The 16,171-nt window shown below is 37.8% G+C and overlaps 1 protein-coding gene across 1 annotated transcript in view; it reads right to left on the reverse strand.

Moving 5' to 3' along the window:
• Iqgap2 (IQ motif containing GTPase activating protein 2) overlaps positions 1–16,171 on the reverse strand; it is a 254,967-nt gene that overhangs the window by 34,231 nt on the left and 204,565 nt on the right. The window contains exons 18-22 of the mRNA XM_074077256.1: positions 8,974–9,057; positions 7,765–7,836; positions 6,997–7,066; positions 5,317–5,525; positions 1,396–1,545 (exon numbers count right to left, since the gene is read on the reverse strand). Of these exons, the coding sequence (XP_073933357.1) occupies positions 1,396–1,545; positions 5,317–5,525; positions 6,997–7,066; positions 7,765–7,836; positions 8,974–9,057 (585 nt within the window). The remainder of the gene's footprint in view (positions 1–1,395; positions 1,546–5,316; positions 5,526–6,996; positions 7,067–7,764; positions 7,837–8,973; positions 9,058–16,171) is intronic.

Here is a 16,171-nt window from a genome sequence, read left to right on the forward strand (position 1 = left end):
CGGGAAAACACAAGCGACACTTCACTTGATACAACTGAATGGCCCAGTTTGGAATTGTTTGGAGGATAAAGCTTCTAGAATTATTCTAAACATGTGCCTGGGCCTTTACTGCTTTCCATTATTGAGCCTCCATTTATAACAGGGCAAACAGTGTAAGTCTTAGGCCAGTGACTAGATTTTTACTTTTCTTATGACAGAAATTCTGTCAAATTTAGGAAAACTAAATCTTAAAAAACTTGCATAAGGTTGGGATTTCATGGATACAAAATATGATAAATGTCCAACTGGTGGATGATGCAATTCTAAATTAAGCAGACAAAAAAAAACCTTCCCTGATTAAAGTGGACTCCCTTTCTGGAAAGGTAGCTGGATTAACAGCAGATTCCATAGCTCTAATTAACATTTTACTTTCTATGCTGCCACACAGTGGCCATTGGAGACACCTCATCTGTTTCAAGAGAATTCCCCAATCTGTTTCAAATAGAGAATCCTCAAGTGTGCGAAAATTACCATCTTGTCTTTCAACAGGACTAGTCATAACTCTTGTTTATGGTTTGTATAATGTGTTCTCTATACATCTAATTCCAGTGACATCCTCAGGCAAAGATTCAGGAATCTTCAGGCCTTGAAAGAATCCATGTGGGTCACTGGGTGCCTGACACAAAACAACTGATCTGCCTGTTTGGCAAAGTTTTCCTGTAGAGGGGTGCTTGTACCTATCTACCACTATCACCACCCCCCTCCAGGTTCCTCTGTGACTAAGTGCATGAGTCAGTAGGGTGGATGGGTAAATTGATGGTGAAGCAAAACAATAACGAGTCCTTCAAAGTCCAATCATAACCACCTAAACTTACTAGTTCTCACAGCTCTGCAAAAGCAATGGGAAATTACAATTCATTTAGATCACAGTAATGTTATGAAAATAACGAAATAAAAAACCACAGTTTTTCTTAATCCCTTGGTTCTGTCCCCTGAAGGAGGGCTGCTTCATTCTTGTAAAGATCTGTGTTGCACAGTGACTTCAGTTTTTCACATTAACATCCTCTGTTTATGTTATTAGATTTACAGGATTTCTGCTTGTGCAGTTTTTCTGCTTGTGTTGTATGATATAGTCGCGAAGAACAAAGGCTACAAAGTCAAACTGCCTGGGTCCTGCCTTACCATTTACTGGTTGTGTCTCAGTGTTCTCCTCTGTACCATGGGAAGAAGGACAGTATTTAGTCTCTCCTGGTTCCCAGGGGTGTAGTAAGAACTAACCTAAACCAGTGGGTGGTATTGTAGGTGCTCAAAGCATGCAAACTATTACTGCTGAAGCCTGGAGAAAGAGCCATTGTAAATCACAAACTTGGAACATTGTGATTATCCAAAATCCACAGAGAACGACAACGTGCTCACCTGCAGAAGGTAGAACAGCTGCTGATAGGTCTCTAGTGTTTTCCTCCTCTCCTTACTCAAGCTTTTGATTCCCTGGTTATCAGTGTTATTCAGTCTTTCCATTTCTCCTCCTTTTTTCTTATTCAGTTTCTTGCTGTGTGAGATTACGTCCTGTAAAGAATTTTCAGACATTACTACTTTTGATCTTGGTATTCTTTACCTCTTCCCTTCCCACACACCCTGGAACACAGATGGCCAGAAAGGTTCATTTTTCACACTTTCCTCATCAGGAAACAAAAGAACAGAGAACGTTAAATTAAGGAAATGTACTTTGCAGGTGGATTTCACTTTTGGAGTATGTGCTCTCCAAAGCTGTATTCATGTGCTTGTAGGATAGATTTAAGGTAAACACCAAGAAAATTCAACAGAGAAAGAATAGACTTTTTAACAAATGGTGCCGGGTCAACCGGATATCCACATTCCAAAGAAGTCAGACATAGAATAAACAAAAATTAACTCAGAAGAGATCAGAGAACTAAATGTAACAGCAAAAGCTATAAAACTCTTTCAAAACAAACTCTTAAAGAAAAACTAGGCATACATTTTTGTGACTTTGGATTATGTAATAGTTTCTCAGCTATGACACCAAAACCACAAGTGACAACAGAAAAAAAAATTGATTCATCAAAATTAAAACTTTTGTGTGATTCAACATATATCATCAAAATAAAAGGATAACTCGCAGGATGGGAGAAGATATTTGCAAATCCTACATTGGATAAGAAAGTTGTGCCTAAAATAAATAAAAGATCTTATAATGCAAAAAATAAAAAATCCCCTCAAAAATGGATTTCAATTGGTATTTTCCTAAAAAGATAAAAATGTCCAACAAATGTATTAAGAGATGCTCAACCTCATTGGTTATTAGAGGAATGTGAATCAAAACTATAAAGAAGATCAATTTAACTCTATTGCTCAAGAAAGTTCACTAAAGTTTTCTTCAGTAAATTTTTTTTCTTAGCATATAATAGTTGTATGCGGTAAAGTTTTCTTCAGTAAATTTTTTTTCTTAGCATATAATAGTTGTATGCGGGTGGGGGGGCGGGGGAATACATTGTGCATGACATTTACGTATGTGCTTAACAATATATCTTAATTAGATTCACCTATTATTCTTAGATTAATTTCAACTGGTTTCATTGTCTATTTTCATACATGAATACAAAATACATTCGCCATATTCGCCCTCCTTCACCCTTTCCTTCTGCCTTCCCTAGTACCAATCACTGGAATGGAGCTGCTTTACTCCCTGTTCTTCATTTTTTCAAAGTGTATATTGATAGTCCAAGGGGGTTTTGCCTTGGCCTTTCGGACATGTACGTATCATGTTTTAATCAGATTAATCCCCCTCTATTACTCTTTCTCTATCACCTTGCTCCCCTATTATTCAACAGCTCACAGTGCACTGTATTACATTATCTTCACAATGTTTCAATATCTCTCACTCACTAACATTCTCTCCCTCTCCCACCTTCCCCTACCTCCCTCATTCATATATACATGCATACATGTGTATTTGTGTATAAGATCATATGTGTATTTACGTGTACATTGATCTTATAGGTCTAGCCTTCACATATGAGGAAAAACATGCAACCTTTTACAGTAAAAGAAATCATATTGCTTTAGGCACTATTTTCTTCTCTTATTTTCTTATTATATGTCATTTCCCTTGTCCTTAAACATTCTTCAAAAACATTTTCAGTGGCTGTGTAACAATACATATCAAATTAATTCAATGGCCTCAGTTTATTGTTTAATCTGTTTTCTATTTTGTAGTACCACAAATAAACTTTTGACTTGTATATTCACCATCAAGCTAAAAATGCTACCAATAAGACTAAAGACTCCATATTTAATAATCATTAATTTAACTTCTAATAAATGTTGGATACATAGTTGGTGTTTGAAAATATATTAAAAAAATAACTTTTTCTTTTTCCTTGCTATGTTGCCCAGGCTTGCCCTGAACTCCTGGGCTCAAACCATACTCCTGCCTCAGCTTCTTAAATAGCTGGGATTCTGTACTTGGCTGAAAAAGTTAACTTTGTTTCACAATGCTAAAATTAGTAATAAATATCTTTTTTAAACAAACAAATAAAAAAAGCAAAACCTCAAACATTCATAGGGCTCTGGAAATCTGCCATGATTGTATTTCTACAAGACACTTAATATTTAAACTATCTACTGATCTGGAATTAAGTGTTTATTTTAAAAGCCAAGACATTTCCTGTTTACAAGTTTATGGGAGCAGGACACAATAGCAGTTTAAGACCATAAAAGGAATTCTCCGAAGGACCTTCTGGAATATATTATACTTTAAAAGCTGTCAAGTGCATCAAATAATACAAATATATAATTTTGGACAAAAGATACAATAATGAAAACAGTTAATAGCTTTTTATTTTTGAGTATTTAGACAACATTATCATTTTCTACGTTACCACCTGCTCTTTTTCTCTTTAGTTCTCTTCTGGGGGTCTTTATGCTTTATGAGGCCTGGAGAAGGTTGGGGCATTCTCACACCCACTTCTAAGGTCCCCCAGGGCTGCTCATCTCCCAGCTGAGCAGAACCACGAGCTCAGTCACTGGCAGTTGATTGTCCACTTTTGATCTACCATAGCCTTCTCCCAGCTTCTAGAAGGTCAACATCTCTCTTTGATTTGACACAGTTTTCTGAAAACTAACATGGCATATGGAAAAGGACCAGGTACATAGAGAGAGGTCTTATCCTAGAAATTTGTTTATAGGTTAAAATGACTCTTTTCGTACTTTTATGGAGCTCTGACATAGGGTTTCACCCAGATACGAACCCCCAGCATTATTTATTTGGAGGCTATTAATGGGTGTGGAACCACTCTATTGGGGACATTTTGGAAATATGTAGGGGTATTCTGGATGTGCTAATTGGAAGGTACTGGTGGTTTCTGGCAGATGGGGGCTAGGGATGACATATGCTCTGCTGTCTGGTAATTTGTAGGATAGTCCTGGGTAAATAATTGTCCCCTATCGTGCATGGCAGGACTTATATGAATGTCCTTCTAGTCATTCATAGAGATCAAGATTCTGTCTGCAATTATCTGAGCTTAGAATCTAATTGCTTTACGAATATGCACAATACATTCTCTACTCCCTAAAAATTTCAAAATACACTAGGTCTAGAATTACAGCTGCTGTGTATATTGGGGGCAGACAACAACCGGATTATTCCAAACTTTCCAAAGACTTGGAAAACAAGTCCATCAATGCATCATTGTCCTTTGCTGCCTCTCAGTCTGTGGTGACATTGGGAAGAGGCCTGAGCTCCTGGTGACTTTATCATGTCTCCTAATGTAATCAGGCTCATGTATTTCATATTAGAACATGTGCTTTTAAAATGCTAAATTACTTTTTTTCTGCAGTTTTGTTGCTTGAACTCAGGGCCTACACCTTGAGCCACTCCACTGGCCCTTTTTTTTGATAGGTTTTTTGAGATAGAGTATTGGGAACTAGTTGCCAGGGCTGGCTTTGAACTGCAATCTTCCTCATTTGCCTCCTGAGTAGCTAGGATTACAGGCGTGAGTCATTGGTGCCCAGCTCTGAATTACTTTCTTTGTTTTTCTATTTCATAATTATATTAAGGTCTGAGTTATGAAGGTACATAGGTAAGTAGGTTCCATTAAATGCAAATTTCATTTCAGAAAGGTAAAAAGCTGTACAAAATACGTCATAAACAGGGAAAACACTTCCCTATTGTAAAAATGATAAATGAACTTTGGACAACTTATTCCAGGTTCCAAATGAGCTTCGCTGGACAAAAGTGTTGTGAGCACACACACGAGCTGAGATTATATACACACATCTTCTCTCTCCTGGGAGGCGACAATCTCTGACCCCACTGACCTCCAGTGTGATCCTGTTCTTCACCAGGAGGCCAATCTTGATGTCCATCAGGTTCAAGTCTTTCTCCAGCTGCTGATTGGCCCTAATCTTGGTCACCACTTCTTCCCTTAATCGTGCTACTTCCAGTTCCTCTTGGAAATCCAAGTCACTTTGGTCTAATAGGTACACAAACTTGCGGATTACTGTTAACGGTGGATTTTCAGAGCCAACTGCAGAGGAAAGAATTGGTGTATTTTAATTCAGTTATTACCAACAGGAAAGAAACAAGGCCTGGAAATAAAGTATTACCAGAAAAATATCCCAATGAAAGTACTTGGTCTGTGGAGTGAATCATTCTGCGTCATGTAAAATCCTGACAAGAAGAGTCATATAAACAAATGCCCAAAGTTGATGAGGCCTGGCCTGCTATTTTCTAATATCACAGTATCTCCAGCACTCATGTACTGAGCAACGGTCTTATCTGGGAAAGAAAGTTAACCAAGTGACCTTGGCTCTGACACCTGGTGGCTGAGTCAGATAAGACATCAATATTCTGGCTGCGGTTGGGAAGGCGTCTCAACCAGGTGAAAGTTGACTGAGGAAGGGTCAAACAAGGACTGCAAAGGCCAAGCAGTGATCAACCGAATGATAAGCGGAATTGAATGTTCTACTTGGCAAAAGTAAAATGCTATTACAAGTTGAAACTTGGTCCTTGACCTTTCAGCATAGACCAAGGGAGGGCGCTCCCTTGAAACCCAGGGGCCAGTTTCATCTTTGAGAGGGTTTTCCACCTAAATACTAAGAAGACTTTTCCTTAATACCTTCAGCTTTATGCTGTAATTCTCTGGCACACTGACTCTTTGAAAAAAAAATTTAACATGCCTACTGAGATCAGCTCTCAGTAAACAGTAAGAATAAACCATCTGGGATGAAGAATTAGAACCAATCATAGAAAGATGACTTGAAAGAATCCTGGCTAGCTGTGGCAACCTCAAGGACTGTCCCTCTACTTCATCTAATGACCTGTCAAGGCTGCCTTATAATCCCAGCTTGGTTCTGTGGTGTTTTGACTCTCAAGGGATAAGAGTTAAACCAACATCATAAGCAATTCACAGCAGGAAGAACCAAATCTAGAATCATCTGTGTTACTATTTTGCCACTCAAAAGATCTTTACTGGAGAAGTGACCTTGGATCATGGGACAAAGATGTTTGTGATTATCATCTTTGACAGATGAGATGGTGTTTTGCTTGCTTTTTATTTGCATTTCCAAAATTTCATATATGAATATGTGAACATGTTTTATCCCTAAAATGAGACAGAAAAATCATAGGCTAGCTAATAAATTGAATAATTTAAATATAACCTTATCTTCAGATTTATCTTCTTTTGCAATAATTTCTTCATTATTGCTCAAATTTAACATGACAACAGCAGCATTCCTGCCAACTCTGTTCTTTTTGAGGAAGAAATTATATCCACTCTACTTGTCTTTCATTTCAAACAATAAAACCCTGTTCCTGTTACCACCTATTCCTTTGCACACTAGTGTAGAACCTAAAGTCCGAGATGACCAAAGTCTACTGGAAACAGTGGTGTTATCCTCTGTTCTTGGAGTAGCCTCTAAAACCACTATGATGGAAAGAACATTCCTTTGTGGTTGGTAAGGAATCCAGGCTCTTTTCTGAAGGCAACTACTTACCTAGTGTTTTGTAGTCATCTCTAGCTTTGCTTGCTCTCATCAGGGACTGTATTTTCACAATTTCATTGTTCTGCAAAACATGGGAGACATGTCGTGATTCCCCAGAGTTCCATCTATTCTACTATTTTAGAATTTGGAACTTTTAAGCATGGACACTATTTAAGAGCTGTGGCAAAACAAATGCAGTACATAAAAACTAAACGCTACACTGAAATTGGGGAAAAATAACTAATATTATTTAGAACTAATGATACATAGTTATAGTGTATCTGACATTTATTTCTCCACTTTTTAATGAATCAAATAAGTTAGCTATAGATATAAGCAAGACTACAGGGAGACTGCTTAAATAATGACATCTAAAAGGGAAAAGAATTTCAACATAGAATTTAGATAATCTAACAGATATTCAAATATCCATTCTTTGAAGATTCTGAAAAAATTCCTTCTGTGGGCTTTGATTTAAATTTTTCAGTTAGCAGTTAGAAAAACTGCTATATGTGCTATATTGGAAAATATTTTTCTAGAATCTTGTATCTGGTGTTACTCTTCTCATTTCATTTCTGTTCCTGACCGGTGAAGTCTGAGTCTCAGGGTGATTTCTGAATTAAAAAAATAAGCCTCCAAACACTACCACTTTGAGCTCTAAGACCCATTCTTTCCCAAGTGGTCATTTCCCTCAATGAAAATCGGTCAATGCTAACGTTCCATCAGCATCCATTTAGTTCATTCACAACCCAGCCAAAAAACCACGTGAATGTCTCTTACGTGGTCTTTGAAGTACTGCAGGCGTGAAAGGTAGTTCTTCCTTACTGTTGCCATTCTGTACCAGGACTGAATCTAAAACACAGTGACAGAGAAACCAAAGCCATCACCAAACAACCCTTAATGTGGTTTTAGGAAATCTTTTCTAAAAATAATGATATTTTATTTGATAAAAATTAGCAGCCTGCTAAATGATATTGAAAGCCTACCCTTCATGTCTGTCTTCTTTCATTGGTTTCTCTCAAGGGTTGAAAACATTTTATGTTACCCTAATCTCACTGCCTTAATAGGAGAGGGATAGGGGAGTTAGGTAGCTTTCTACTATTTTGCTCTAATCTCAATAAATAAAAGTCAAGAGTTGCAGGCATTTTGCTAAGTTGCAATGAGCCAGGGAATCAAATTAAACTAAGTCCAGAGCTTCTTCCATCATCCTCTCAATGTAACAATATTTCTACAGAAAAATGGCTCAAGAGGCCTCAGGAGGGACCAACTTCTCCAACAGTTTCCTTGAGGGAGCAGGCATGTGTTCCATAGTGACACAGGACACCATTTCATTAAGGAGATAATGCATGATGGATCTAGACACTGTCATTCTCTGTCTTCAGTTGAAAGCATCTTTTAAATTTATCTGGTTCCAATTTCTCGCCAGCCTAACTGTCCAAACGCTCATCTGGATTTCCAAGGTGTTCATTTTTATACAATTCTTTTGCTTTTGGCACTACACGAGTGGTCACCACAATTCTTTCTTTAGCTCAGAGCTATCTTCTGGGTTAGACTAGCTCAACACCCAAATATAGGTCCTAAATTAGCTCTATCTCCTATCATTGGTGTGGCATTTGCCTTACAACTAAGGCTTTCTGTTGGTATGTTTGAGCACTGTAAATATTATTAGCAAATATGATAAGAGGAACACGAAATTAAACTCGAGTGTGTGTGTGGGGCACTCAGCTTTAATATAATCAATTTGGACTTTCTAGACAAAGAACATTTAGTGGTTACAAAAATATTTGATTCTTATAACCACATAAAGGATATGGGTCAGTTATATTGGTTGCTGACTTGTTTGAAAATGTCTAGTCAATGGAGTCAGCATTCAAACCCAGAACCAACCTTCAAGGCTGATACAAACCCTATTCTGCCTTCTAGAGAATCAAGTCAAAGTGACAGGAAAAGTTAAGCCAAGCACTTGGTATGGCAGGAAAGGTTATTTACCTTCACAACAGAGTCAACATTCTCTGTGAACAACTTCTGCCTGAGCAGATAGTTCTTCCGCTGTTTATGGCCCTTCCAAAAAGCCTAAGGGAAAGAGTGGGTTACAGAATGATTAAGGAGCAACAAGTTCCCACAGCTGATTTAGAAAGTGAAAGCACAGAGCACATCTCCAAGTCTCATCTGGACCTCACGTCTGGGGTGAACACTTAATAGGGCAGAGCACACCAATTTGTAGCAGAGACTGGGTGGTAAATTACATTTCCTGCTTGAAAGCTTAATTTTACCAACACTCTGGATAATAAAAAGGAATGATAAAATGGAATTTTCCCAAACACATACAATTAACTGGGTGGTGCTGTGTTACTTGGTAGCAACATCACAAAACAATGACTAGTAAGTAACCATCGTTACTCCAACATGTGGTCCACAGTGGCCTGGACTGAAGGAAGATGCTTCACTATCTTGTGACCCTGAGTTTCTGAAAATATGTCTATAATTGGTCTTTATTATTTCACATGTTCCCACAAAAAGTTTAATGATGATTCATGAAAGTAGCTCTTTTATAGGAAATATTTACAAAAATTAGACACAAAATTATTATCTTTAGAAGGATTACATCCATAACTGTTATCAATTCAATCCAATTTATTGGTGAGCACCTTTTTACTGAAACACATCTTTGGAACTTACCTTAATTCATCAATCTTATTTTTCAAATTAGAAAAGAAACACAAATTCCTTGTTAAAAGGGACAAATACAAAAGTCCAATTAATTTTGTAAATTTCTCTTCATGTCTGTGTATATAAATCTATTTCACTTATTCTTTTAAGAAAGGTATATGAAATTTTATTAATTCAATAATAACATATTTCTTTGTAATGATTCAAAACAAGGCAGGACGGAATTGAATGATGAACTGAGCGCTTGCTCCAGATTTCTCCTCGCAATTCATATCCCTAGCAATGACAAATGACTTAAAATATTTTTAAATTAAAAAACTGATTCACAGAAAGCTGCAAAAACAATACATTGAGTTCCTTGTATCCTTTACCTAGCTTCTCCCAATGGTAATATTTTACAAATACACTTTTAAATCAGAAGGCTCACAGATCAAAAGTTATGAGGGTTCCCAGAACAGAGAAGGGAATGGGACTGAAAGAAGGAATTACAGAACAAAATCCCACAATGTATGGAGACATCTTTGGAATGACTCTAAGTGTGAGGGAGCCTTATATGGCAGACAGAGTAATTTTGAAGGAATTATCACCTTATCCATTTGTCATGTAGTGGACAAAAAAAAAAAAAAGCACAGATGGGCCCTTATGTGTGTGGGGAGGGGGGCTTGAAAAAACTACAAAAGGGTATATAGCCTTTTTGGAGAGAATTTAGTGATATCAAATTGGAACTTATTTAGCATTTCCCTTGGCATTTCTAATTTTCAGTATATTTAACCTAAGGAAATGCAAACACCTGGGTAGAAAAACCATCCATAAGGATTTGTGCTGCAGAACTGAAAATGAACACATAACAGAATGTCCTGGGCAACAGCCAGATTTACTGCACACCTCCTGAGGGATGTGACACAGAGGGTAGGATGTTAGAAGGAAGTCCCATATGCCAATTGTGACAATGCTCTGTATGAGAAGGAATGGGAAGATCTCTAAGACATACTGCTAAGATAAAAAGGAAACTGTAGCTTTCTGCACACATTATGGTGCCACACATTAACAAAAAAGAGAAACGTTCAAAATCATATACATATATTTTATGCAAATAATCTGTTCATACCTAGATTAGAATATACACTGACTACAAAGCAAGCGTATAAAGTAAGCCCTATCTATGTATCTATGTATCTATGTATCTATCTATGTATCTATGTATCTATGTATCTGTCCCTATTTTCATCTAACTTCTCTCCAAAGTGAGCTACCACTAACTTTTTATTATGTGCCTTTTAAAATATGCACAGCAGGTATACATATGCATAAAAATACAAACATATAAATATGTATTTGGTTATATATCCTTTATTTTTGACAAAATGGAATTCCAACAATATGCCATGGGTTGTTTTCTTCTCTAAATGGTGTAAAGTACACTGTTATTTCATGTATAAACTCAGATATATATATATATATAATATATATATATATACACACATATATATACACACACACATATATACACACATGATCCTCCTCTACAGATGAGCATTTTTTTTTTACAGTAAACAACCTTGTACACACTATTTTGTATAAATGTTTCCATTAAGATAGATTTTTAGAGAGGGGATTACTGGGTTAATACTTGATATTAAAAATTGATAGCAATTTCCAAAATTGCTCTCCAAGGACTTGTGGTAGTCACTTCTTCTGCAGGGGACTCGGTAAACTCATAGAAAAAAAAGGTTGATACTATTCAAATTGAAAGGGAAAATTTCTGCCTCATCTTTATGAATAGTTTAATATCCAGTAGAGTCTAGAAAGAACCTTACCTCCCTTCACATACCTTTACCCTAATCCCATTTATAATTGTTTTAAGTATTTCTCCTGTCTTCATTTAGAACCATATTAGACGTGATATAGCTTTTGCTTCCATGAGCAAAAAGCTCAAGAGGAGAAGGAGAGCATATTGCACTGACTCGTATTTTTCCTTCCTTCTCATTGTCCCAAAATTCCTTCTCTTGTCATTTGTTTTAAAGGTAACTTTCTCTGGGCATTCTTTTAAGAAAGGACTGCTGGTGACCAGATCTCTAGTTCTCTCTTTGCTCCCAAATGATATTTTGATAGGCCTTTCTATAAGCACTTGAAAAATGTCACGCCACTTCGTTCTGGCCTCCAAAGATTCTTATGAACTACCCCCCCGCCCAACCGCCAGTCATAGAACTGCCTTTCTCCTATAGGTAAGCTGTTCTTTCTCTCTACTGCTTTTAAAACTTTGGCTTGTTTTCAGAGGCCTGACTATGATGCGTCTTTCTGTGAACAAAGATGCATACTATGGAGCTTTCCAACCCTTATTTCTTGGAGTACTTTTTCAGCACTGCCTCTTTCTATACTCCTCTTTCTACAATGGCACCAATGTTATTACATCTTTGGTTAGAGTGCCACCAATCCGTGTCTCTGTCCATTATTTTTTCAGTCTATTTTCTTGGTTGCTCAGACTTGGGAATTTCTGTTGTTCGTCCCTTCCTAAATTCACAGATTAATTTGTTTCTTCCATTTTTGCCATTGAGATTTTCACATCTGTTAAGAGGTGTTTTTTTTTTTTTTTTTCACAGTACTGGAGTTTGAACTCAGGGCCTACACCTTGAGCCACTTCACCAGCCCTTTTTTTTGTTGGGTTTTTTTGAGATAGGTTCTCACAAACTATTTGTTCAGGTTGGCTTCGAACCACGATTCTCCTGATCTCTGCTTCCTGAGTAACTAGGATTATAGGCATGAGCCACCGACGCTCTGCTGTTAGGGTATATTTTAAGTTCCGAAAGTTACTGTTTGACTTTTCTTTACATCTGTTTCTTTGTTGAGACTTTCTATATTTTCTTCTTTATTACAAATGTGTTCAAAATTACTTGTAACATTTTTATGACAGCTGAAACAAGAATCTTTGTTAGCGAGTCATAACATATGTTACCTTTGCATTGGTACTCAATGGTTTTAAAATAATGAAGTTGTAATTTTTTTGGTTCTTATGACTGCTGTGAATGAAATATCCAAATTGTCCCACAGATTGAAAATTGGACAACTTGAATGTTATGAACTACTAGATCTTGAACCCTTCAGTTTCATGGAGGGAAGGTGGTGCTGCCTCATTCCTAGAAGGTGGAGGTAAAGGTCTAGGTTTTCCACTTGGCCTCCATTGACGTGGAGGTGGGAGGGCTCCACGTTACACCTGGGTGGGGGGTGGGAACTCCAGCTACCCACTGGAGTTCTACAGACACCACTCTGCTGGGGGTGGTAGGAGCACCTCCTTACTTACTAAATGGAAGCCACATGGCTTCTAGTGACCAGTTGTGGGAAGTGGACTCAAACTGACTGGGTGGTGTGAAAGTGCTGACTTTCCACTCTGCTTCCGTTGCTGTGACAGGAAGGGCTCCACTTAACTGCAGAGTGAGCATAAGGTTTCGTTGTGCAGGTGTCTGGGCGACTTGCCACAGTCCAGGAGGGTGCAATTTCCAGGCCCCTCACTTTCTGTCATTCTGTCATGGGCTGAGGGGAGGGGGGAGTCACATTTTTTTTTTCAGTTTTTTTCTGAGGTGTTTGGTTAGGGTAGAACAGTTATTGTTTAACAGTTGCTCTGTTTTCCTAGGGTGTCTATTTCCTGGTTCTTTGGCCATAGAGAGCTGGCTGTTGTGGAAGCTTTTATTGCCTTGGACCTATTGACCTTTCTGGATTGCCAGCTTCTTCAGCTCCAAGTCTGGAACATCTGAGGCATCACCATATCATTTCTTGAGTCCTGAGTTTCCTAGTCAGTCTACCATTTTTCTTTTCATCTTTCAGAATGTTACATTTGTTTGTGTATAATATTCAGTCTTTCAGTTGTACTTCAATAGAGGAATAAGGAAAAGTACATGAATTCCATTTCCCCAGAAGTGGAAGTCAAGGCCAAATAATTTTTAAGTCCCCAAAGTTGTATATTTTTCTATGTTTTTAACATCATATGAAATTATTCTTTGACTGAGTCCAAGAATTTTTGTTTGCTTGTTTGAGACAGGTTTTCTATGAAGCCAGAGTGACCTCAAACTGATGATTTTCCTGCCCCAGTCTCCCACGTTCTGGGATGACAGGGGTGCGCCACCATGCCTGGATCCAGATTTTTTTTTAAAATCAAGTGTATAAAGCAGTTATCAATTGATAAAAAGGACCAAATGAAAAATTATTAGAACTAAGAGCACATCTGGGAAGGCTAGTTACAAAATTGATAAATCTTCTCTATGCCAAAAGTAAATGAAAACATAGTGCAGAGATTAGTTATGATAGCAAAAATAAATGCATACGGATAATCTAAGAAAAAATACGAAAAAATAGAAATACTGTACAGTACTTTGGGACAGATTAATAAATGGAGAGAGATACTAATGTGTGAACTGAAAAATTCATTATCGTGAAGTGCCAATCTCCTCAAAAAACCTAAGACTTCACTACAATTATCAAAAAAATTCAGGAATAGGTTTAAATTTTGTTGAATGACTTCACAATATCTAACTGAGATGAATACATGATTTTTCTCTTTGAAGCTTTTTTTTTTAGTTAAAAAGAAGCATAGTCCAGGTTGGTCTTGAACTCATGATCTTTCTGCCTCATCCTCTTCACCTCATTGTCATGCACCACAGTGACTGGTTCTTTTAAGATTTTATGGTGAGAAAGAATTACACAGGAAGATAAATTTTTAGAGGTTTAAAACTGGAGTGATCTTAGCAGCACATCTCAAACTTTAATGTGAATATAAAACCGTATCAAAGTATGATTTATGCAAGTATGAAAACAGAATGAAACCCATTAAAATTGTTTAAAAAGGGTGGAGGACGGGGTAAGAAAGAGTATTAAAAGAGAAATATCATCCAAATACATTGTACGCATGCATGGCAATATCACACTTAAAATACGCTAATACAATGGTAACTTTTATTCAGAAGCAAATGGAAAAGCATCTGAGGATGTTGTTAGGATGCAGATTTGAGGTAGGAGGGCTGCAGCAGGGTGTGAGCTTCTAGGTAATGGCAGTGCTGGTGTGTGGCCCACTCTGTGCGTAGTAAAGACAAAAACAACCAAGTGAAAGGATCTCTAATTGATCATCCTTTTTATCATCATTTTCTGAATGAAAACGTTACATGGGATTTGCCATGGGGTGGGCATTTCTGAGATGACAGGAGAAACCGCCATCTGATGTCAACAATTGCTTACAAAAGTGACCCAAGAATGTGACAGTGACTAGGGAAGCAGATCCTCATTTTTGGAGCACTGGGATTCTGTGGCAAACTAGATATTAAGCATCTCATTCCTGATCCACACTCACAGCAAATATGGTATTAGCTCAAATTCTCATTCTGCTTTTCTAGAATCAACCAGAAATACTATTAATCTCTATTAACACTGATTCATGAACATTTTGAATAATTAATCTATAATAGTAACAGAGTATTGACTATCGAACCATTCTCGCCTTGTCCATTCCACATTATTCACGATTTAATGCTCACTGCCAGTATTTCCCTTGAGATTTCATTATGTTTTCTCTCCTGATTACTTATGTAGATTTCTCTGGAATCCTTCTACATTTATGAATATTCCCTTGTTACCCTTCTAAACAAAGGCAACCAGGCTGGGCATAGAATTTTTGGTCTACATAGACGCAAAAATACATTTTAATTCCATCAGGACTGGCTTTACTAATTCTGTGCTGACAACAAAGCTAGGCAATCACTCTACATCAAGCCATACCCCTGGCCCAAACATACATTGTTTTACCAGGGCCTTCTAAAAGAAATTGCTCAAAAATAGTCTGGCTGGCTGGGAGAGTAGCTCAGCAGTACAGTGCTTGCCTAGCATGTACAAGGCCTTGAGTTCAATTTGCAGCACTATAAAGAGACAAAACCAACCGAAAACAAAAATGATAAAACCCAAGGCTCCATAGGCTCTCCTTGACTTCCCTCTTGTTGGCCTGGGCACCTTCTGATTTATTCCATTAGTGCTAGAGGGCTAGATTGATTATGCATATTCCCTGTACGCTATACAGTTCCTCAGCCGGGGACTACAGGCAGGCAGTGTGGTGGAGCCTAGGTATGGCTGGCCTGGGTCTAGGAAATTTGCCTCTGTATTTCTCTCCAAATTTTGACATTTCTGGGGCCAATTCAGCTAGTCAGAAAGCTTGAGCCGCTTTGGGTAGGGGCTGCTCTGATATCAACATTTCCCTAATTCAGGGTGAAGTGGCCACTTTAATGAGAAATGAGATTCACGTGAAGCCAGTTGGCTCCCAGTCTGTTGGTTTTGTGGGTCGGAAGGTGTGGGATTCGTATTCATTTCTGGTCCACATCTGTGATGTTGGCTTACCTGTCGACATCATGCCTTCCTTATTAGAAAACTGTCAGATGAGTGAAAAGAAGGCATGGTGGGGTGAGTTCACAGTTTGATGCCTTCTTCTTCAATCCTGCTGCCTCTGCTGAGGTGGAGGAAAAGGCCCCATGGGGCTGTTTCTGTC

Source organism: Castor canadensis, chromosome 6 (assembly GCF_047511655.1).
Source record: "Castor canadensis chromosome 6, mCasCan1.hap1v2, whole genome shotgun sequence".
In the NCBI taxonomy this organism is placed as follows: Eukaryota; Metazoa; Chordata; class Mammalia; order Rodentia; family Castoridae; genus Castor; species Castor canadensis.